The 23,769-nt window shown below is 35.6% G+C and overlaps 4 protein-coding genes across 6 annotated transcripts; 3 read left to right on the top strand and 1 right to left on the bottom strand.

Annotated features, from left to right (window-relative positions):
• Nucleotides 1–654: 654 nt before the first annotated feature.
• Nucleotides 655–4,786, top strand: LOC116342900 (GATA zinc finger domain-containing protein 10). 3 transcript variants are annotated; one of them, XM_031770704.1, is made up of 8 exons: nt 655–1,424; nt 1,563–2,132; nt 2,306–2,875; nt 2,994–3,161; nt 3,255–3,338; nt 3,430–3,611; nt 3,688–4,080; nt 4,185–4,786. In XM_031770704.1, the coding sequence occupies exons 2-8, from the start codon at nt 1,608–1,610 to the stop codon at nt 4,321–4,323; spliced, it is 2,061 nt and encodes a 686-aa protein (XP_031626564.1). In that variant the 5' UTR covers nt 655–1,424; nt 1,563–1,607; the 3' UTR covers nt 4,324–4,786. The 3 variants fall into 3 exon arrangements, with proteins under 3 accessions (XP_031626564.1, XP_031626563.1, XP_031626562.1); XM_031770703.1 differs by having other exon boundaries at nt 655–2,132; nt 3,436–3,611; XM_031770702.1 differs by having other exon boundaries at nt 655–2,132.
• On the top strand, nt 4,342–4,920 carry LOC116343103 (putative protein TPRXL). Its single transcript, XM_031771000.1, has one exon. The coding sequence runs from the start codon at nt 4,342–4,344 to the stop codon at nt 4,918–4,920; it is 579 nt and encodes a 192-aa protein (XP_031626860.1).
• A 2,195-nt stretch (nt 4,921–7,115) lies between these two features.
• On the top strand, nt 7,116–23,730 carry LOC116342873. Its single transcript, XM_031770663.1, has 10 exons — nt 7,116–8,714; nt 10,447–10,590; nt 10,774–10,930; nt 19,230–19,355; nt 19,520–19,679; nt 19,949–21,972; nt 22,045–22,234; nt 22,317–22,467; nt 22,539–22,658; nt 22,765–23,730. Exons 1-10 carry the CDS (start codon nt 8,440–8,442, stop codon nt 22,949–22,951), a joined length of 3,534 nt encoding a protein of 1,177 aa, XP_031626523.1. The 5' UTR covers nt 7,116–8,439; the 3' UTR covers nt 22,952–23,730.
• Nucleotides 11,006–14,601, bottom strand: LOC116342875 (vacuolar protein sorting-associated protein 53 homolog). The gene is made up of 7 exons (XM_031770665.1): nt 14,223–14,601; nt 13,644–14,147; nt 13,364–13,559; nt 12,705–13,290; nt 12,453–12,625; nt 12,038–12,381; nt 11,006–11,973 (listed from the first exon to the last, which is right to left on the bottom strand). Exons 1-7 carry the CDS (start codon nt 14,340–14,342, stop codon nt 11,152–11,154), a joined length of 2,745 nt encoding a protein of 914 aa, XP_031626525.1. The 5' UTR covers nt 14,343–14,601; the 3' UTR covers nt 11,006–11,151.
• Nucleotides 23,731–23,769: the final 39 nt, after the last annotated feature.

The raw sequence follows: 23,769 nt of genomic DNA, 5'->3' as shown, positions 1-23,769 counted from the left end.
ATATAATTTCATAAATAATGTATGAAGTTGGCCTCTTGAGAACACCCATACAATGAAGAATTTAGCAATATGCGATAGCAAGACCTGAATATCGAGGAAGAGAGACAGAGAAGAAGAAAAAAGAATGGTATGAGATCCAAACGGAAAATTGTGTTGAGATCGCCCGCCAAATGATTTGGTACATTTTGTAGAATAATAAGTAACAAGAGCAAAGACGTTGTAGAGACAGAGCAGCGGGAACCAAAGCTATGCCGTATCGTACGCGCTCATCAACTGCATGAACAAGACAAAACCGTGTATATAGTGAAATTAAAAAAAAAATATATGTACTGTACACAAAAAACAACAACAATCTTGCACTACCTAATAAGCGTGTACACACACACAATGATGCGGACACGCAAGTCCGCAATACCGCAATACATCCACACCATACATATATATAGTGAGCTCCATTTGCAATATTACTTGGTTATGTATTTGTACATAAAATCGTGTACATACACTAAATTATGGACTGTGTGTGTTAGAAAAAAAAGGTACCGAACAACAGCAATGTACGTAGCTGAGCCAAGCATGTCATTTATCGGGGCCTCGATTGAGACTCGATTTTTTTAGAGTAACACATATCAATAGTCTTATACGACTGTTCGGCAGAAATGCACACACATCAGTCGTATTTTATCTGAGTGTGAGGAAAGATCCCGACTTTGAAAATCATCCAACGCCAAGAATGAAATTTAGGAGAAATTACTCTCATTTCTGCCTTTTAAATGCAATTCAATCGACAAATTAGCTGAATGAAAAACTATTTCGATCTTTATGTTTTGAGACTATTTTTTTTCATCAAATTTTTAATTAAAAACAAAAACAATATCGAAAAGCGTAAACATTATTTGCTATTCGCGTAAATACTTCACTCAGTAGGCTAAAAAGGTGATCGTATTTGCTATCGATTTCAATATCAATACGTTCATCAATTGAAAACTAAAAAAAAATTGTGACTTGAAGTTAAAAGTATAGTGAAAAATTTGGGATAAATTCAAGTTGAAGCAAAAAAGACAAAAACTGTGTTGAATACGTTAGTCTTTTTTGAAATGAAAATTTACAGTTTTCGGTGAAGAAAAAAATTTAGCCGCAACTTCATTTTGACAACAAATATTTAATTTGGATAAAAGTGTATGTGAATAATGTTTATGGAGCGGAAACTTATAATAAAGAAAGCAGTATCAACATAAAAGCAAAACTCTCGAATCAAATTTCTCATTAGTAGTGAAATAGACGGACGGACAGACCATTGTCGATGTCTCTTTTTATGCTGAATAATTTCTAAGAAAACGTGATTGCTCGGTATGTCCCCGATTTTGGTCTTTCACCATCGTCATTCCTAAGCTGAATCAAAGTGAAAGACATCCATACGCATCGTAAGTGTTGTTGTTGCTGTTGATATCGATTCCGTCCAAATTTGTTTTGATGTGATGTCATCACAAGTGGATATACCCTCGTATTTACGACAGTTGTCGAGCTACGACACAACCGTTAATTTAACCATGTCGTCACAGAATAAAGTAAAAGAAGAACGACACGACGACGCCGAGATTCATGAAATGGCCGAAAAGATGCGTGAAACCTATAAAATGCAAACAGCCAAAAATGCCGCAACACAACAACAAATGGCCAATCGTCTACCAAACGCATCCGCATTGCCCGGTGGTCAATCGAGTATGATGAACTATATGGTGCGAAAAAATAATACAATGCCATCATCAACAATGTCAAACAGTAGTAATGCAATGTCACAATTACAAATGCAATCGAATGCCGACAAAATGAAACAAACAAATGATAATGGTGCTGGTAGCTCAGAAAATGGTGAGAAGAAACCATGTGATGATGGAAGTCAACGTGGTCATTTTGGTTGGGCAACATTTGGAAAGATTCACATTCCATATATATTGCGACAGGGTGAAAAATATTGTGCTGTACGAATGGTTGAAAATAAACTGCTTAACAAGTATCTTCATCATTTGCATCAGGACATTTACAGTTGTACATGTGTTCGCAGTTACTACATTACAGAATGTGAAAGTCGACTACTCAATGAAATCAATCACAAACATTGTGATTCACAAGTAAGTAAAAATTTCATTATGCACATGTGTGTGCATTTCATAGCAGAACTGCGATAACTTATCATAAATGTGTTCAATCTTAATGATGTCAGTCAGTTTTATTGGATGTGTTTTTTTTTGTTAAGAAATCTTTCTATAGCACATAGACGCTAATTATGCATCTTTCTTTTTAGTTTGGCCGTGAAATGTTTACGTTGAAAGATTTGGTGGTGCGTTTAGCTGATGCAAATAAATTCTTTCAATTTTTGGATGTATGTTATAAAAAATTGTTGATGGGCAGCAGTGGACCATCGGATAAATGTGGATTCATTCGTATAAATAAAGAATCGGTTGTACCGTATACAGTGCGAGATGGCCAACAATTTGTACCGTTATTTTACTTTGAAGGTGAAACGGACAATTTGAAATTGAAAGCCGACTATTTGTCCGGTTGGGATTTGTCATATTTAAAATTTTGTTGCAAAGTGCAGGGCATACGAAATGAATTGTTTGCCAGTGATTCAGTAGCAGTGATTAGTTTAACCGATATTAAAAGTTACTTTCCCGTCGGCACCGAATTTGAAGACTATTGGCCCAGCAAAGTTGTGGAAAATCAATTATTAATTGGATCAAAACCAAATGGAAATTCAGTACAATGGACACGCCAACCAAGTCATCCACCGCCAAAAGTACCAAATCCTCAAATTCAAAAAATGAACGAAGCACGCAAAGCCAATGCTTATGCAAATCGACTTGCACAACAGGTAATTATCGATACACTACAGTACAAGTTCATAAATCTTAACAATCACATAAAAAAAAGAGAAAAAACGAAACAAAAAAACAACAACTGACGTGATTTTTAATTTTCTATTTTCTCAGCAAGCAGCAGCTCAACGTGCCGCACAACAACAACAGCAGCAGCAACAGCAGCAGCAACAACAACAGCAGCAACAACAACAACAACAGCAGCAACAACAGCAACAACAACAATTACAACAAAGCCTATCATCATCATCAAATTCGCAAAGTTTTGCGGCAGCTGTTCAGGTAAGCCCAATCTTTTTCAATGCTCTGCTTCACAATTTTTTTCCCAAATTATGACTATAACATATTCACTGAATATTGATTTTGTTTATACAGGCGTGGCAAAACTTGGGCGGAATCAATAATATGATGTCGATGTCGCAAATGTCACAAGCGGATATTGCACGATTTATGGCACAGGTTAGTACCATTGAATTATGGGAAAAATTGATTATGGTTGTAGTTTGTGACGTCCTCAAATTAATGATAAACACACATTTTAACCTTTTAGCAACAGTTACATTCACAGGCTCAATTGCAAGCCCAACAACGTAATTCTTACCCACAAAGATCCTCACAAATCCAAAGCCAAGTGTCGAATCGTCAAGGATATGGAAATTATCTTGGTTCAATGAATCTATCTCAAATGCAAACACCGCCGCCATTAGTGAGATCATCACAAAGTTCAGCAGCGTAAGTTGTGAAATGCGATAAACAGCATCTGTAGGAAATGCCGAGCATTATCTAACTTTGATTTCCGTTTATTTAGATCAAATACTGTGGACTATCGTCGACAACAGCAGCTGTTACTACAACAACAGCAGCAGCAGCAACAAGCACAAAGGCAAAGCTCCGGCATAATGCATCAACGACCAGCACACTCTCAACCTCATCAATCGTTGGCCTCACCATACGATGGCTCTGGCCGATATAAAGTCATTCAAGACGCTCAACCCATGAATCATTCGGCCGTTCCGTTCAAGAAATCCCATTGTAATATTCAAAATGTGTCGGTGCCGTGCGTAAATATGAATCAATATTCCGAAAATGATATGCTCATGACGGTTGTTGATTTCAATGAATTGCTATTCCCAAATCTAAGCTTTGAGATGTGCATCGAACGTTTGTCCGTTTTGAAAATTGAACAATATCTTGGAAATCGGTAAGATGATAGTTTTACTTTTGCATACGAATTTCTATTTGAAACAAATAAACCATATAAGTATTTGAATGAAATGTAATTGATTGTTTTACTTTTGATTACAGTGATCAAGTGCAATTGATGGGAGTTAATCCAAAGGTGCCGTTTGTGAGGGTGCGCGATGTCATTCAACATATCGTGCAATTAACGTATATGGCACAAGGTCAAGATCAACCGCAAGCAAAACGATCGCGCATAAGCTAGGAATTGGGTTGGGGGATAATGTCTTATCCCCCAAAAGAAACTGAAATCGATACAACACCAAATTCACAGCACAAATTACAAAAATCACAATTGCTATCATCGTCAACTGTATCCTCATCGACAACGCTCAATGAAGCGATTGCTCGGAACATAGCATCAAATATTGAACTTCCATATTCACATGAGTATGGTAATAGCAACAGCGCCAAACCACCAAATAGCTCAACCGCATCGTCATCCCAATTAACGACATCAGAGAGACCGTCAGGTCATTACTATTCAATCAGCAAACATGAAATTCCACCAAATAGTTACACTCCCGGCAATCTTGTATCTGATTCAGTTTCACCACGTTCAACAACCACAACATCATTGGCTGATCCACAACATCCAACATCAAATTCATTTTATCAACATCATTCACTAGAGTTACCATCGCCATCATCGTCAACATCATCGCAAACATCCAAAACAAATCTATCACTATTTGGCTCGTATTCACCGAGCCCATTCCCACTTTTACCAAATCTATCATTCGATACGCCAACCATATTTCCACCAACGCCACCACCTTCGGCATGGAATCCATTTTGGTAAAAGCAAATTGAACGAGTGAAAACTTATCACTTTTAGTTTGCTTTCACTAATTGTTATCATTATTTTACTCCGATATTTATCGTTGGATTTATTTTTACTCAATTGGAGAATTTAAACTGATACATGTTTTTTTTGTACATAAAACACTGTAAATAAGCAAAGAAAAGAAAACGTTTCTATTTTAAGTTAAAATTAAATCAAAACCCAATTCAAAGAAAACTTAAATGTTTATGTCTCAAACACACTAACACACACACACACACACACTATCTGATATTGTATAAGCAAAATAATCATGATAAAAAAATGGTCAAAGACACTCAAAGTGCTGCTATATAAACATTTAAATAAAAACGCAAAGTTACTATTATCCATAGACAGTTTAGCATATACCATTCGATGTATTTAATTCATACATAATTAGACAGATCATTAAACATTCACTCATTAATTATCCTTATGAAAAACAAAACTAAAACATTGATATTTTATGTTATTATGTACTAAATAGCAGAAGCAAATAAATGTTAATTAAAATCGGAAAAGAAGTAGGGACAGAAAAAAAATAGGGAACGATAAAATATGAAAAGGAACAATTGGAATCTATTAAGTTGACAATTCCAATGTGACATGAATGTATACCGAATTTAGCTCAGAAGAAGGAAAAAAAACTTCATTGAAAATTTAAAAAAAATTAAATCGTCTACTTTATTAAATTCAATAATGGAAAAAAGTTAGTAATAAATTTGAAGAAGAATAAAGTTTAGCTAAAAAAGAGTATTAAAAACAGCTGAAATGAGTGGAACAAGAATAAAAAATTAAAATCGTTCGGACTATATTTATTGAAATAAAAAATCGTTTTTTTCTTTTTCTTCAAGAAAAAAGCATATTATTTAATGTGGTAAAAATAAACATCAATTTCTATTTCAAATTACAAATTAACTCAATGTTGTTTGTTTTCCAAGAGTATGCCCATTCAAAAGTACAGTGTAGTTGGTAGCAAGAATTCTACTCGCCAGTCAACACGTATGCATGCATCATATATGTATAATGACGATGATGATAATGTTGAGATGAAAATATTTTCGTCGTTTTAAAATCAGTGGTATGGTTCACATGTTATCTGGTTTGCTTTTGCTTTGTTTTTGTAATTTTTTTTTTAAAAGGAGTACATCGTATCGTCTGATGTCATTAGCCGCAATCAAATCAAACCAATTGGAATGCATCTTTTCCAAATCATCTAACCAAATTAAGCGTAGCGCCATCGGCACTCTTTGTGGTTCAACGAAATTAAAAAAGATTATTACAACCCTTTCGCATTCGCAAAATTAAATTACAAACAGAGAGAGAAAACGAAGCGATGAATCCTTGCAGAGCACAGTTCGACTGTTAAAATCGGATTAAGTAATGAAGTCTCTCTCTCTCTCTCTCTCCACATACACTCAATAAATGATATAATCAACAGTCAATCCTCGTTGCAATAAAATCATAAAATAAATTGGAAAAAAGAGGACATAAATACTAACAAGAAATGACTTGGTCGGTGTATGTGTGTTTATGCGGTGAATTAAGCAACAAACCGACAACAAGAGATAAGAAGATGCATTACACTACCGGATAGCTGTAGTGATAAAACTGAAACAGAAATGAGTAAAACTCTCCGAATCGGGGGGATATATACTCGTAAAATGACATCGTCAGCTCATATTCCGAGTGCGATGCAAAGATATGCGCACGTATGAGTAAAAACAAAAGGATTCAGTGTATGGTGTAGTCATTCTGATCGATATGATATAGAATTGAATATGTGCTAGGCGCATGCTTCTTCCTTCGAAGCATTTGCCATTTCATGCATACCAATACACACAGACGGTGTGCGAGAGCGGGTAAACATGATAAAGTCAATGGTTTTTGTTTGAATTTTGTTTTTCTCGGTCGGCGAGTGAAAAATCCATCGGTTGGCTTCTCACACACGATTTGACATACACCGAGCACTGCAAATGAATGCGAGAGAGAAAGAGAGATGTTTTGCGAAGAGCGCTTTTTTTTTTTGTTTGCGTTATGCTTTCAACGATGAGGTTGGAAAAATTGCTATCGGTAAATGAACGGCTGGTTCCAAGTAGCAAGAACTTTGTTATGCATGAGCTCTCTTCTTGCAATACTCTCCAGCGCGCGATTCAATCGGTGTGTGTGCGTCGTCGAACAGTGTTGAACTTAAGCGAGAGGGAGTGTAAGTGCGTAAAAAACATCTATCGCACATTTTCAAAGCATATTTTCAGCCACATAAATTGAGCATAGCTTTATTCTCAAAGTAGAAGCGGCAGTCAGGCACTGGCACGGGAAAAAGAAGAGAAAAAAAACGACATCTAAATCCGATTGACATCGAATACAGTGGTGGTGGTTTTTTCTCTCACTCTCGTTGTTTTCATCTTCAACATTTTTTTTCTTTCTTTTTTCGCATTTTCTCGCTCATTCAATCGGAATACTCATCCAGTTGTGTTAAACTTTGGTCATAGTTGTATTTTAATTCTCAGTGGTTTTGCACGGCACATTATGACTTTGTCCATTCGCTACATACGTTTATCAATTTTTATCAACGGCACCAACTCACCAAACCCACTTCACAGCAATTATACACATAAACGGCGCAAAAAGTGAACAGTGTTCTCTACATTCATTTTTTTTAAATTCTTTATGTGTCGACACGAAAAACTTTTTTGGAATGTACGAAAATAATGAAAGACAAACCAATACAAAAAACAACGGTAAAAAAATTGGCAATAGAGTGTGTGTGGTTGAAAACTAACAGTAGCGGAGAAAACAGAAAGAAGAATTTTAGATAGGGAAAAAAAAGCTGTGTACAGAGTTGAATCGTGTGCAATTTCCAATTGATTCGGTCATTGGCCACACAGTGTCGAGAAACGAATGTGCTGCGAGGAAGTAATGAAATTGGGATTTTGTTTTAAACAAAAAAAAATAACTTTAACTATGTTACACTTACCAGACGAGTCAGTCGGTTTGAGATCGAACCAACATTACGAAAACATAGAAAACAAATGGTGAGACATTGCATGCATTAAATATACTTAACCTTTGCCAGTCGAAAGTGGTGTGTCTCCGATTAAAGTCGCAAACAACGAACGACGCGAAGAAAAGCACGAAAAAAAAGATAAACATTATTAAAATAATTGAAAATAAAAGCGAATTCATCACGCACAATATGTGAAACGGTGTTTTTTTTTTCGTTCTTTCATTTCGCAAATACCGTCATACATTATCATTCTCATGATGCCAAAATGAAAAGTTCAGCGTAAAATATAGCATAGATGAAGGATTGAAGGGAATGGGTGCTTCGTTTTCAGTGTTGCAACTTTGCCCAGCAAAGTGCTAAGCCAATCGTAGTTAGTTGAATAAATTGTGTGAGCGAATTTAATTAAATTTAATTGATAAATCCTTCGATTGTGAGTGTTAGAATTGAAGGGATAAGCGAAATAAAATAGCAACGTTGTCAATTAGAAAATGGAGCGTGTGTGGCGAAAAGTGAATCAAGGATTATCCAACACAACATCAACATTGTTGAAACAATCGCGCAACAACAACAATCGAAACAGCAATAGTAATTACAATTTTGGTGACGCAGCAACAAATGCTGAAAATCTTCGACATTCTTCATCGATTCACATAGAAGACGGTCCGGTCTATGCGAATGTTCCACAATATAATCGCGGATGGGGATACATAGATACATCGAAATGCCGTAAACGACGAAGAAAAGTCAAATCACGCCGAAACAGGTAAACAACAACAAAATCACAATTTTTTTCGTTTATAAAGAAATTCTCTCAAACTTTTTCTTACTAACAAAAAAAAGAGAAATACACAAAAATTTGATGAAAAATAAATCGCGTTCATTTATTTTGTATGGAATTGCATTTGTAAGCGACGATGCGGCAAATCTATACAATAATCGTAATATTTTCCGCTTGGATGGTGAAGTGTTATGGTTTCCGTGTGAATGCCATGCTGACCAGCTTTTATTCTTTTGTCTGCATTGACTTCATTTTTGGTCGATCGTATGCTTAGGTGGACGTTCGGTCGTTTATTTGATTGGTTATGTTGGCAAAAAGAAAAACTTCGTTCACTAAAGGTTTAACTCATTTAACACTAACTAGCCACGTATGCCGATGACTAACCAATGTTGTTATTGTTTGTATGTCTGTTAACGTAATGTGCTTAATTGTACGCGCTCGTATTTGATTTATGCGATGCGCCCCTTTACCTCGACATTTCATCATACATATGCATGTATGTGTGTGTGTGTCTATGAGTGAGTCAGTCGAATGAGTCATTTTTCGGTACTATTGTGTCATTCAGTCTTTCTAAACTTCGATTGTTGACATAATAGACACTATATTGAACGTTAAATAAGCGGGCTCTTGGCGCTCCATCCCTCTGTCTCTCTAACGAATTAATCTAATTTCATTTGTCAAAATTGTATCAGGAAACGAGAACGTGAAAAGGAAGCCAAAACAGACATTGGACATGTCCAAAATATGCATGTATTCGCTTTTTTCTTCTATTCTATTCTTTGACTGTTAGTCAATCAAGTTAGCTTCATTTCCAGCCATTTCCTATTTGACATGCCTTGCTTTCTTCAATTCATTCTTGACATAATTGGATCGGACAATCTTTATAGTCAGTTTTTCCGTTGCTGTTGTTGTTGTTTTTACTGCTGTGCATGTGTACGTTCGTGAAGCCAATGGTTGTTTGAATCCCAACAACATCAACCGTGCTCTGGTTGCCACTGTCAACTGCACCGTGCACATTTACATATAATCGTTATATGCATATTTTTCATATTGCAGCAGGCGACGACACCAACAAAAAAATGTAGGTCTTTTAAAAGTCATTGCGGTCGATGTATCTTCCTTTTCTGAGCTCACTCTGTATCTTGCGCCGGGTCAAGTGTTTTTCATTCTTTTGCTTATTATCTCTGCTCTTTCTCATCTTTGTATGCTAAAAATAGAAGGCAATAAACGGAAAAGTGCCGCATCCAAGAGAAAAGTTATCACACACACACACATACACACAAAATCGATCACAGAATATTTTTCTATGGATTTTTGCCATACATTCGCAAAACCACCGTCAAACACAATATTGGCTATTGGTTTTTGTCTACTTTCTATTGTGTTTAATGAAATATTTCTCCTACGCACAATGTGATTTCATGCAGATTTTCTTCCCATCCCTTTTTGTTACAGTCAAAATGTGTATTTACTTTGAAAGATTTACACGGTCAATTGACAAAAAAAAACACACCGTTTCTACACCGTTGGTAGCCTTTGATCCATGCTCTTATTGAGTTTTGAATATTCATAACGTTGTTTGTCACATGGGTTTTTGTTTTCATTTTACCTTTGCGGAACAACGCCGATTATTCAAACTTGGCTTTGATTGCAATGCCTTTATACATTCCACACTTTACTTTATTTTCATTCTTTTTCGTCGTCACAATTCATACAGCTCAAAAGAGAAACACTCTAAATCCAAGAACGTCGACAAATCAAAGGGTTCAACAAAGGAAACTTCGCTGCGTGAGCGTGCCGTTGCCAAATTGAAAATTTTGAATTTCAACATCAACTGGGATGTACATATGAAGCCATGCGGGTATGTTCCATTATAACAAAACATCTTTGTTTTGCAAGACAACTTTTTCCATAAACTTTTTGTCCTTTGTTTTATTCCGTTGAAAAAGTTTTTAATAAACTTCATGTTTTGTTTTTTTTTTTTGCATCAAAAACAAATATACAAACGATGTTTTTTTTTTTGGTATGTGTGTGTTTGTCATAGATCACGTGTCAACACCAGTATTTTAACGAGAAGATTGTGTCGTAATCGAAGCTGCGACGACAATGAACTATACCGATCGAATAGTTTTAAATTTGAACGATTTCGCCGTGACGATACAGATGCGGCTACTGTGTCGGTTAATACCTTGCCGAAGCAAGTAAGTAAATTCCAATCTGTTGACTGTTGAGTTAAAAAAAAATGTTGTTGTTATTGTTTGTTTTTATTGATTTGAATGTTTATTTATATATTCTCATTGATATTATTCATAATATAGCCCCTAAAAATATGTTAAAAGGGCATCACATTTACATAAAACAATGTGATAAATATTTTAAGTACAACAGTAATTTATTTTTTGTGTGTGTTAAATTATTCATTTTACGGTAAACGTTTTTTGATTAAATTTTCGAGTTTTCGAATTCGACCCTTATCAGCTGAGGCTGTCAGTGATGAGGTCACATTGCTGGCCGTTTGTTTGATAGTTGAAGCGATTGAATTTTCACTGGATGATGGTGATTTTATAACATTTGCCATCATTGCCGATGAATTGGCGCTTCCTTCAATTTGGTCGCTGTCATTTTCAAATGGATTCGTAGATTGTTGTTTTGGATCTTTTGGTGCCATTCGCTTGTACAATTCCAGTAAATAGGTTGAATCGGATCGCTTTAGCCCTTTCATATCCATTATTTTATTGAATTCGGTTTGTGAACTATCTGGCAATAATTTTAAATAATGTTCAATGAATGCTTGTGCAGGTGTTGTTGGTTGCATCACAATTTTAATTATCATTTCGGCTTTGGTCATTCCTTTGACCACAACTTTTGAATAGCTTGCCGGCGCTTTTCGTTTCACTTGCGAACCAATCGATGGCAAATCCAATAAAATCGTTTTCAAACTATGTGTATCGAGTAATAATTGTTCACATCCAAGGATGCTACTGTTATTATTGGCCAAACCTGCATTTGCACCAATTGAATCGGAATTCGATGCCGATGAACTATTCATTAGACGACATTTGTACAATGCATTTATGTAACGTGGAATGAATGAATTGACAAATTTATGACAAAATTGCGTATAATACTTTCGAGATGCTGATAAATTGTCACGAATTATTGGAATAGTTGTATGAAAATTTGATAAAATTGAATTAACGAACGGACTCTGATCGCCTACATTTTGAATGTTGTACCAAGTGGTCTGAAATAACAAAGACGTTAAGACTCTTTCTTATAGAGAGAGAAAAAAAGAAAATTACACCCACCTTATTCATAACGATGAGTGCTGCCTCGCAACCACATTCAATGTCTTGCACCATTAAGTGGATACAATGTGAAATGCATCGATGGAAAATGTCTTTTTCGTCAGATAAATCGATTTTATCCGTATAGGCTTCGTCACTTTTTTCTTTGAGTTTTGCTTCGAGTTGATCCACCGTTTCGACACAATACTCGGCCGTTGTCAAAATGCAGCACAAACGAACGATTTCTTCACGCAAATACCTCGGTTGATCGCCTTCTTTTAAAAGATTTTGAATCACATTACCAGCGGCGGTTGACAGATTTTGGAAATCCTTCGTCAACATTGACATGCTTGTCATTTGCTTGCCTGAAAGTAATTTAATTTCATGTAAAAAACTAATAAAAAACCAAACAGAAGAATAGAAATAAAAATCGAACCCAATGAAGTGATTTGAGCAGTTGCTTTTGGAATTTTATGCTCCAAAATTTTGCTCGCATATTCTCGCAGATATTTTTTGAATATTTGTGTCAATTGATACATCGGTCGTTCGGTACTCAATTGAGTGCATTGAACTAAACACTTTTTATAGAATACAAATAGATCGGCGCAGCTGTAAATAGAAAATGGTTTTAATTTTAACTTGCAAATGTACATAAATACACAAAATGTGTGAAAAAACGAAACGATACCTCGGAAAAACGGTTGAATTATTACTAATTGGATCGAATTCAGTTTTTGTTTTACTATTTTCCAGTACAAAGCGTTCAATGAGCTCGGCCAAGTTTCGGTCAATGCTATCGGTATAAATATCCAAAAATGGTTCGAAACACACACCAATCAACCCGATAAATGGTGAATTTCCAATTTGGCTTGCATCTGTATCCGATGCATTTGCCGGTTTATCGTCAAGTGGTAGAATTTTCGGTGCTCGAGACGGTTTGGTGATGTTCATTGCGGCCAAAATTAAACCAATAAAACGTTTTGCCAGTAGCAATTCAAATTGTTGTGTTTTTGAAATGGCATATAGTAATAATTTAACATCGATTTCGGTGCGACGTTTTTGCATCAATGCCGCAAGGCTATCGCGTGTTATTATGCAAAATTGTATAGTTATACGTTCAGATAATTCCCAGTCAGCCGGAAACACTTTTCCTAGCCGATTCTCAAAGTCAAGCAAATGCCGTTTCAACCATGCATACCGTTTATCGATTTTTGCAATCCAAGCAATATCATCACTCTCATGGAATAATTGCTCGTATTCTTGCAATTGAAGCGCTGTGACAAGAGAAGTAAACAATACATTTTAGTTAAAACAATGTGATTCTTGTTAAGTTATAACAATACTTACAAATAAACCACTTCAGAAGGTCGGCTTTCACTTTTTGATCTTCAAGCACAGATACGACGGAACAAGCGTCGGCCAACTGCGACAACGACAATTTATCGCCAGACGAACTACCTGTGCTCATTAATGTATTGTGGAAGTCAGCAGTTATTTGAGTTGCAAGCTTCTCTTGAATTTGTTTTACTTTTACCGATAGATCCTGATCACGGAAAATGGAGCCGATTAATTTTTATTCGCTTTTTTTGAAAATGGGGTTCATTGACATTTTTCCCCTTTAATTTACCTTAATTTTCGGAATCTCTGTGTACTGTTGAAAATGTCGATTCACTTCTATAATCGCTTGCAATGGATTCAATAGTTCACCATATTGACGATTTTCCGCCAATTTTGAAAGATTCTCAATGCCACCGACCAAAATGTGTAAATGGTTTAACGTTGTGATTGCACTGGTTAAATTCTTTTTTGCCCAATCCAATTGTTTAATATCGCGTGTTATTTCTTTGACCATGTCTTCAGTTTTCTCGGCTCGAGTTTTAATTTCAATAATCTGTTCAAACAGATGGCCTATGACATTTTGAGCCTCAGACAATGCACATCGGCCGTCTTGTGCAGTAGTCGTTTGACTTCGTACAACCGAACGAATATTTTCATCTATTTGCTGACACTCGTTTTCCATTTTTGCAAGCACATCATCGATAGTCGACAGTGATTGTTCGGTCGGAAACATTTGATTGATATAATCAGCCGCATTGAAATCCGGATTTTCAATGGAATCGGAACGAATTATCTGGCAAATCACCGGGGAAAAACATTATATTTAGAGATGAAACGTAATAAAATTGAGTATAGTAGTACTTGTTACCTGGTCAATCGCCTTTTGAATATCATCATTTTGAAATATTTTATTCATTTTGCTATTACTGCTGTCGATACTTTGTGTATCGCTTTTTGTTTCGGATATATCCATCGTAGTTTCCGTCATACTGAATGAAACTATTGCAAAATTACTTTCTATAATTATTTAACCACACCCGACCCGATAACATCGACGTGTTTATTTCACACGGCCACAAACGAAAAAAAGAGGAACTTTTCCACTGAAATTCAATAATTTCACAAATTTATAACTTTACATATTCCACGGCACATACCTAGTTACAAAACATTTCACTAACATATTTACATGTAGCAAGTATGTTTCTGCTGACTGAAATTGCATTCGTTTTATTCCAAATGATGATAGCACCAACAAATGTCAAAATTGACATTTAAAGCTTCAGTGAACAAGAAAAAGAAGAAGAAGTAGCTGAATTCTACTACTATGAGCGGCAATTTTGATTTAAATTTTCTTCCATAATTTTATTCACATTTAAATTTCAATGAAAATTTACTATTTCACGTGATTTGGACCCTTTTTCGAATGCAATAGAAAAATATTTGTCAATTAAATGTGTGGCAGAGTTTTTAACCGCTGACGTTCAATGGAATTCAGCACATTTTAAAGTTCGTTATTTTGCGTTGGGCATATAGCTACACTATAATCAATTTTATTGTGTATATTGAATTATTATGAAAATGATACTGTATATGTATAACTGGGCACTTTGGATTGAATAATGGGAATTTTTTGATTAAAAAAATAGTTATAGGTATTTGGAATCCATAGTTTTGAGTCTTGTATAAAATAAATGTGCGCATGTCTGAAAATATGTCTTATTCCAGTCAGTGGAAAAATCCATTTGAGTCATTTGTTGTTTTTTTTGCTCAACACGTACAGCGAACTTCTGCGTTTATACACATGTAATGTCTCTCTTTCTCATTCACATTGTCGTTTTCACCCTCGCTCACTATATCGTCACCTGTGCCTGTCCCATTCATTGTGGCATATTGACTCTGCCACGCTCACGCTCTCGTCGGTACTTGCGGATGCCAACTTTTATCCGTGTCTACATTCTCTCTCTCTTTCTCTCTCGCTTCGGTCTGGTTCTCTCCACAGAAGCGTGAGCATAAGCCAAACAATGAAATTTAGTTGAATCGCTCACATAAAATCCGTAGCTATGTTCTCAGTTGTAATTCGATTGTATAACGAAACGGAATAAGAAATCGACGTTCGCTGCTCTATATTTGCTTTTTACGACTGTGCCGAACAATAATAACATACAAACAACTACAAATCAATAATATTGTAAACATATCAAAAAACAGAAACTGTTTATTATTTACCTAACAACACATCAATTTAAAGAGAAGAATAAAAATTATAGATTTTAATCTAAAAAGATGATTTTATTTGCCATTAGAAAGTGAGATACGCATCGATCGACAATAAAAGCTATAAAGTCAATAATTTTCCGTAACACACAGTGTGCAATAGAAAAGCATTGTTATAGTGATATATTTATTTACAAAATAGAAATTGTTAGAAAACGTTTTCAAACATCATACCCCCCGCAACCAGTGAATTGACGATTTTTGTGCAATATATTCATTGAGTTTAGAGATAGAGAGGAGAAAAGAAGATATTTATTATCATGAGAGTATTCAATGAAAGGCAATTTTCACGCATTTCAAAGAGCAATCCCGAATAAATTCAGCTTCATCAAATAAACGAACGGGGATATTATACATCAACGACGAATAAGAATAGAATTGAATAAAACGTGCAGAAAGCATATAAATATAGAAACCTTGCTCTTTTGTTAAACGTAAATGGTAATGGTGGTGGTGATGATGATGGTAAAAACATGAACAATAGCGGAACCATAGTTACGAGCTCAAAAGTGCTTGTCGTTATGTGAAATGATTGCTTTGTAGCAAAAAAAGACAAAACCATATTACACAGTCAAAAAGGACTACATCAATACAGATTCGCATATACATCAAGAGAGAGAGAGCGTAATAATAATAATAACAACCGAAAAATAGATTTTTGCGTACAGGACCACGGCATACGCAGCAGCATTTAGTGGTTAAGTGTTTTGGTAAGAGTGATGAAATAAGTGGTGTATGCCTCTTGGCCACACATAAAATTATCAACTTCTCCATAGGCATATAAATAAATAAAAAGATTGAAATAAATACACGCGAATATTATGCGTAGTTGGAAACTGTTTGAGTATGGGCTACTAATTTTCCGTATGGATAGAAAGAGTCACATAGTGTGTGTGTATGTGTATGCGTGTTGAAGTAAGCGTGTGCGATGATGATGATGATGGTGGTGTTGTTTTTGTTGTTGCTATTATTGGGATCACCGTACTGAGGATGACTCATTCAGCCATCTGGTTTCAACAGCTCGATGCGGTTTGGCTGTACACATGCATGTGCGATGGTGTGCTGGCGTACGAACACTATGTTCGTTCCTATTCGCTGTACAATTTGGGTAGACATGCACACAAAATTTATGAGCGAGCGTGTGTGCGTCGGTATAATGCGCGTACTCTAATCAAAAATGCTTATTTACCGTGAACACAGGGGGCTGTTTCGATCTCATCTTTTAGGCCTGTACCACGATTGATGGTTTTGTGATGTCTGCATTTTATACTTCTCAATTTACACTGAAATTCAAAGCGCACGATTCTCATACACGCTCTCCTTTCTCATCGCACGCAATCAACATTAATTTTTGAGCACATTTGGTGCGTTTTCATTGCTTTAATGCTTGTTTCGGTGCTCTTTTTGCTACCTCTTCACACCACTTCAATTCCCATTTTGCATGAGAGCAAAACAGAAAAAACTGCTATAAACATGGGCATTCAAGAGGCATATACGAAGAGCATGAGCATGACTAAATACATTTGCCAACTATCCAACACATTTTACATGGCGAAATTGCAGCATTTGACGTTGAACAAAACCCAACGGGGGGTGTTATGTTGAATTTCGATGATATACTATATTGAATTGGTGTATATTTGCTTTTTTTCCTCTCTTTTTTCAAGCGACATTGTCTATCGGACCGTAACCAAATCGTTTAACAGAATTACCATGAAAATAGATATGGAAAAAAGGAAAAAAGCTTTTTATTATAGCGTTTTTTTGCAAGAATCCCAGAAAATCCTGTTGATGAAGGCGAAGAATGTTTTGCTTTCGGCATTGTTTTTTTTTTCATTATTACGTTCTATGACGGTTTTATTTTTAGTACAAAAATGACTTCTTGTGATGGCATTTTCCGACCACGAACAATTTGAAAATACTGATTTTTCCCCCGTTGTGCCTAGACGCTCGAAAGAAGTATTTTTCATTAAGTCAACTATTTGCATATAAACACAAACATACACGCATCCTTTTAGGCAAATTACTCGGTTCTGTTCTTTGTAAATGACGTACGGCAATTAAAAAAAAGCTTGAAATTGATGCGTATTTCAAATGGAATAATAACAATGAAAATACATTTATTAGCAATACTCGAATGCCAAATAGCCCCTAATATCTATAATGAATAGAAATTAAACTAGAATTTTCATTGCTAAAATCCAGTTGGAGGCAAACGAGTGGAAAAATTTATCGTAAGCACGCAATTTGATAAGAAACCCAAACGATACGAGAATGCGCGCAAATGTTTGCATGTTGTATATATACAACGCAATGGAAAAACGGTAGACTGTTTGGCATTTACGACGACGATGATGTTGGTGATGACTCATCGGCCGGAGTGAATCACAAATGTTTTCAATAATACACTACATGCCATACGTTACGACATGATACAAGACTCACTCAATCCATTCGATTTATCGCTGATATATTACTTGTTATAACGCAAAAAAGATATATTTTCCAAATGCGAATATATATTTTATTTCAAATACGGGTCAAAGAGTCAACAAGGATTTCCTTTCGTTTCACTTCATTTCGTTTCGGAGGATCCGAACACATACACTTGTTTTTCGATTGAATTAAATAAATTGAATTTAGGTGGTTGTAAGCTTGTGAAATATGAAATCGAATCCACTTACCGTGCCCGCTCACTCGCCCAGAAACGTGTGAAATATGAGAGATGATAAAATTTATGAGTTTCGCAGCGAATCCAAAGCCAAAACTTTTTTTTTCGCTCGAGAAAATTGATTTTTTCTACAATGTCACCCGAACTTCACAAGGTTTCAACGTGCAATCAAGTGCCAACGTAAAAATGATGCCAATAAATTTATATCCATATAAAAAGTTGTTAAACTTTGTTTTTTTTTGTTTCCATCCATCTTAATTTATTGTCACAATGTTACAGAACAATTTTTTTGAATTATTATTGACATTATAAAAATGTTGACGCGAAAAATTATTTGAATTATTTCTGATAACAAAAACAAAATCAAATTAAGAATGTTATTTGATGAAAATGACATTTTTCGAACTTTTGAATTTGAGGCGTAATATAAAACACATAAATAGCATGTAGTCATCGTTGGATCAATAAATAAACAAAAGATTGATGTGACCACATTTTTCAACGAATAGCATCGCGTGTTTAGATTTCGCTGCAAAAAAAATATGTGTGTTTTGAGGTGTTTTATCAAAATGCCAAATTGGTTCATGCACTCGAGTCATCACAAAATACCGTGACTCCGTTGTAAAATACAAATGGCACACCTTTGGCAATTTCAATCTAAATACGCTGTAGAATTTTCAACAGTATATCAATTGACTCCACCTGTAGCCCGTTAATATAATCGTAGAAATATTGCGAATCAAAAAGAAATTAGTTTTGAAATTGTTTGTTTGCTTTTCACCCCAATGATAAAATACACTTATTTATTATACGTTATAATACTAAATTTGAATACCATTATATAAACACCTAAAACGAATATAAATGTGTGCCTCACCCAAGCGTATACATACATATATCATATATTATTTTGTAAATTATTTACAGGTCAATATATGCGACGATTACAGTTTACCCGTAGACTTTGTTAAAAAACGTCCATCCAGCTTAGAACAATGTCGTGATGTAAAATTTGCTGACGATTTTCCATCTCCAACCATATTTAATGAACAAGTATGCTAACATTTGTGATTGCTATTTACTTTACAATACCTTAAACTATTCGCTTGTATGAAATTAGATGTTGGTGTCTTTATCTTTTATTTTCAATTTGTCCTGATACTTTTGAAATGAAAATGATAAGAAAATCTTGAATGATTGACACGTCCCATTCACAGATTTTGCCAACGTCAAGTTTGAAAGAGACACGACCCCTGTTGACCGCATCAACTTCAACATCAACAGCTCCAAAAGTTTTACTCAATTATTGTGAACCGAAGGATAGTAAAAGGCCAAAACATAAAAAATCTTCAGTAAAATCAATAAAATACTTGTCAGGTGAGTTACTTCACACAAACATCCACTTGAAATTACATTGTTATATGCACCTTGTATAATATACATAAGCTAGAAATTACATACAAAAACAAACAATTTTATTCTCGAGCTTCTTATTGCATAAAAAATTAATGTAATGTTTCGCGTATAATTTTAACATGGTACAAACATTATACACTTTTTTAATGAATAGCTCGTTTGAACGAATCGATTACGGCATAAAAAGTAATCATAATTAATATTTCAATATTACGTTTTTTTTGTGCCAGATTCATCGTTGCCAAACTCAACTGACGAAGAATATAATCACGCCGAATCCAAATATGACTCATCCGAAAGTGTAGCCGATAGTTACTTAAATAACGAGCCTGAATACGCGAATCAAGAACGACCCCGACCAATATCACATCAGCGTTTACCAAATACAGGATCAAATTCAAACACATTAAATAGCAAATCACCGTATTACTATGCGGATTTGTTGCCTGGACTCAAAAATTCAACACAAACACAGCGCTCGTTAAAAGTAAGTACAATTGTTAGCAGTACATCAACTGCACCAAAGAAATATAAAAGTTTTTTGGACGACCCACCATCTCCGGATGTGCTAACATCACCTCCGGTTCAAAAACGGCGCAACGGAAATTACCAACGAAGACAGTCGATAAATGATCGTGATACATTTTCGTCGACAACATCGGACGATTCAAATTGTTCCGAATGCCAAAAGCGACGCGAACTTCGCAATTTACCGCCGTCACAAAATGAATCGCTCTGTGTGAGTGCCAACGAATACGACGAACGTGAAGAAGTGCCATCGCCAGCCCCAAACGAATTTCCATGTGATTCACGTGACTATATTGAAGCTGAGAGCCAAGACGTTACCGAAGACGAAATGGCACCGCATCGTTTATTAGGCCATGCTGCCTGCATTTGCTCATCGGAGCCAACCGATGACGGTTCACAATATCGCTCGAAGAGCATTTTTTATGTTCACCAACAAGGTGAGGATCAATGTGCTGACTGCACCATAAATAATGTCAATGAAAGAAGCTATTCGTGTGAATCTGATTTAATGTCGTCCGGCAAACGACGAATTCAAGTATATGAAACGGCATTTGATAGCACTGTGCCGCTCAGCGGTTCCGATGAACATTGTGAAATTGAAGAGCGCATCCGAAATATTATGCTAATTGATCCAAAGTTCAATCGAAAAACTGAGCAACCAAATGACGATGAGAAAACAAACCAACAATTCAACTGTGATTACCATAAGAATAGACAAGTAAGTGAAAATAGAAATATTGGATCGACATCGTGTAATTCACCGTCTTCCAAGAATGTGGCGTCAACAGCCGGTCGATATGCATCGCATTCACCACCATCATCGGCTCCAATGCCAATTAAATTTCCCGAAAAACACGAACAACGACTTTATCGCGACAGTAATCAGAGTGCACCAAATTTACCGCAAACAAATGCAACGCCACATCATTGTCGAAATGATCAAAATGACCGGGAAAAACCGTCGAAAAAATCAATGTTGAAAAAGAAGTGTTCACATGCACCGGAACGGGGAAAACAGGTACGAAAAAGTAAACGACGACAAAGAGCCGCCGCTGCAGGTCCGCAAAAATATTCGTCAACCGAAAGTATGTCGTCGAGTGAAGGAAGCATTGAATCGATACATTCAAGTGCCAGTGATGGTAATCGTAGTTCGATTAGTTCCGGCTCACGACATTCGGCCTCGTTGAGCTCACATAGTTCAGATTCGGGCGCTCGTGTCCGTTATCCACTTCGAACTCCGGTTATTGTGCATGCAAACATGAACATTTTGAGTCCAATCTCCGACAAATCAATACAAGAGTCATCCGAAATATTTGCGGCCGGTGCAACTCGTAAAACTTTACAATTATTTAACGATAATGGAGCGTCAAATGTGTCAGCGAAAGAGCTGAACAAACAAACCAGCGTCGATATGATGCTATTGGAAAATCAAAAATCCAATAAACGACGTTACTTACAAAATCGTGCATCGTTATTGTTAAAAGATGAAATACAAGGCAGTGACAGCGGAATCTCGTTGCAATCGCGTGACGATACAAAAATAAAGAGTTTAGCTCTACCAAATTTGAACGGTGGCCAACAAAAGCCAGAATCACAAGCATCCAATAATCAATCGCAAGCTTCAAACCAAACATTTAATAACTCAGGGCTAAGTTTACCAGAAGATTTTGCCAATCTACCGTTCGACATGCCAAAGCTCAGACGAAATCTGTTGCTTTCAGAACAAGTTAGTTGAATAGCATTTTTTGATACATCATTTTGAAAGTGTCATCTTAATTGCGTGTATTTTATTCAATAGAAACAAAGTACCTCAGGCAGTGCGACATCAGTGGATTTAGGCGATCTTCCATTTGATATGCCAAAATTGAATCGACGCATACGAGCTCAATCGGGATTATCGAATGATAATGCACCCAGTACACTGGATCATCCAAACAATATGTCACACGCATCATCCAGTTTATCAATGCGTGATGATAATCGATTTGGTATGTTGGGTTTTATTGAAATAGATTACAACACATGTGCTATTCAAATAGTGAAATTTAACTCCCTATTCGATTTTAACAGGCTCGGGACGAAAGAATCTTTCTCTGCAATTCAATCGAACGTCATTGATGAAGAATGATGGAATGCCGAATGAACGCGGTCTACATTTGAATTTATTTAGTGCCAAAAATAATATTGACATTGATACATCGCTTTCGTTGGATCGACAAGGGTATGTGATACGATGTATAAAATTTCACTTTCGATGAGCGACTCATGTGATGAATTTTCGATTTTTTTCAGATGGTATCATGGCGCATTAACACGTATTGAAGCAGAGAGCACACTTCGACCCTTAATGGAAGGAAGTTTTCTTGTTCGCAACTGCGAATCAGCCAGAAATGATTTTTCGCTATCGTTGAAGTAAGCTCACATTTTGATATTCCACAAACCTTTAATAGGTTTTTAGGTAATTAAATTACTAAAACTTTTGTACTTTTTCTGCCATTTTTTTTTCTTCGAAATCCAGGAGCGCAAAAGGTTTTATGCATATGCGTATCCAACAAAATGATACCGGAAAGTTTATTCTGGGTGAATTTAGTCAGCCATTCGATTCAGTTCCTGATATAATAAAGCATTTTTGTTTGAATCGATTACCAGTGCGTGGAGCCGAGCATATGTGTTTGGTTGAACCTGTAATAGCGCAATTGCTTTAAGCAAAATGATAAACACTAGACAAATTGCTTTCCACTTAATAATCTCCACGTCTATTAAATGCACACACCAGATGCTCGCCAAAACAAAACAAAAGAATAATTCTAGTCGTAATTGGTGCACCAAAAAAATCCAACCTCAAGCAAAATAACAATGAAAAAGAAAAAACAACACCGAAATTATGCTTGAAAAAGTGTATTTTAGACTGATTCAAGCGTACGAACGGAATGACACAAATCAAGTAAAACATACTCATTACGCTACGATTTTCTCTTTATATAGTATATGTACTGTGTATTATTTTCACCGTTCTATTTATCTGAAGGTATAAATTTATGTATTTATTATAAAACTAGTAAATATTATAAACATATAATATATGATATTTGAAGCCACACAAGTGGAGGACATGCTCTCATAAATTAAATGAAATGAACAAAATTTATTTGACAAACATTTCAACGGTGACACATTCATTCCAATTAACGCTAATAAAGTACATCTCATTTTGTATGGAGGGTGTATTTAGCAAAAAATGGTCGCCATATTTTAAGCTTGAAACATGAAACGTGTACACGTCAATAGGAGATAGATTTATGTTTTCGGTCATTGCAGCACTCTCAAGGCGTTGTAAAATGAGAAGCATGATGAAAAGCAGAACGGAAAATCGTACAGTGTGCAATCAAATGAAAATGTGACGAATATATAAATCAGAGAGCCAACCGAAATGAAAAATTGTTTTTACAAAAAAAAAATTACTATTTATTTGGTATGTTTTTGAATAGTTCGTAATAAATTTAAACCAAATATATGAAAAAAA

The sequence above is a fragment of the Contarinia nasturtii genome, unplaced genomic scaffold (assembly GCF_009176525.2).
Source record: "Contarinia nasturtii isolate CC-2019 unplaced genomic scaffold, AAFC_CNas_1.1 Cnas_scaffold_928, whole genome shotgun sequence".
Lineage (NCBI taxonomy): Eukaryota > Metazoa > Arthropoda > Insecta > Diptera > Cecidomyiidae > Contarinia > Contarinia nasturtii.
The sequence above is the reverse complement of the archived record's forward strand: the minus strand, read 5'-3'. Positions and strand labels throughout refer to the sequence as shown.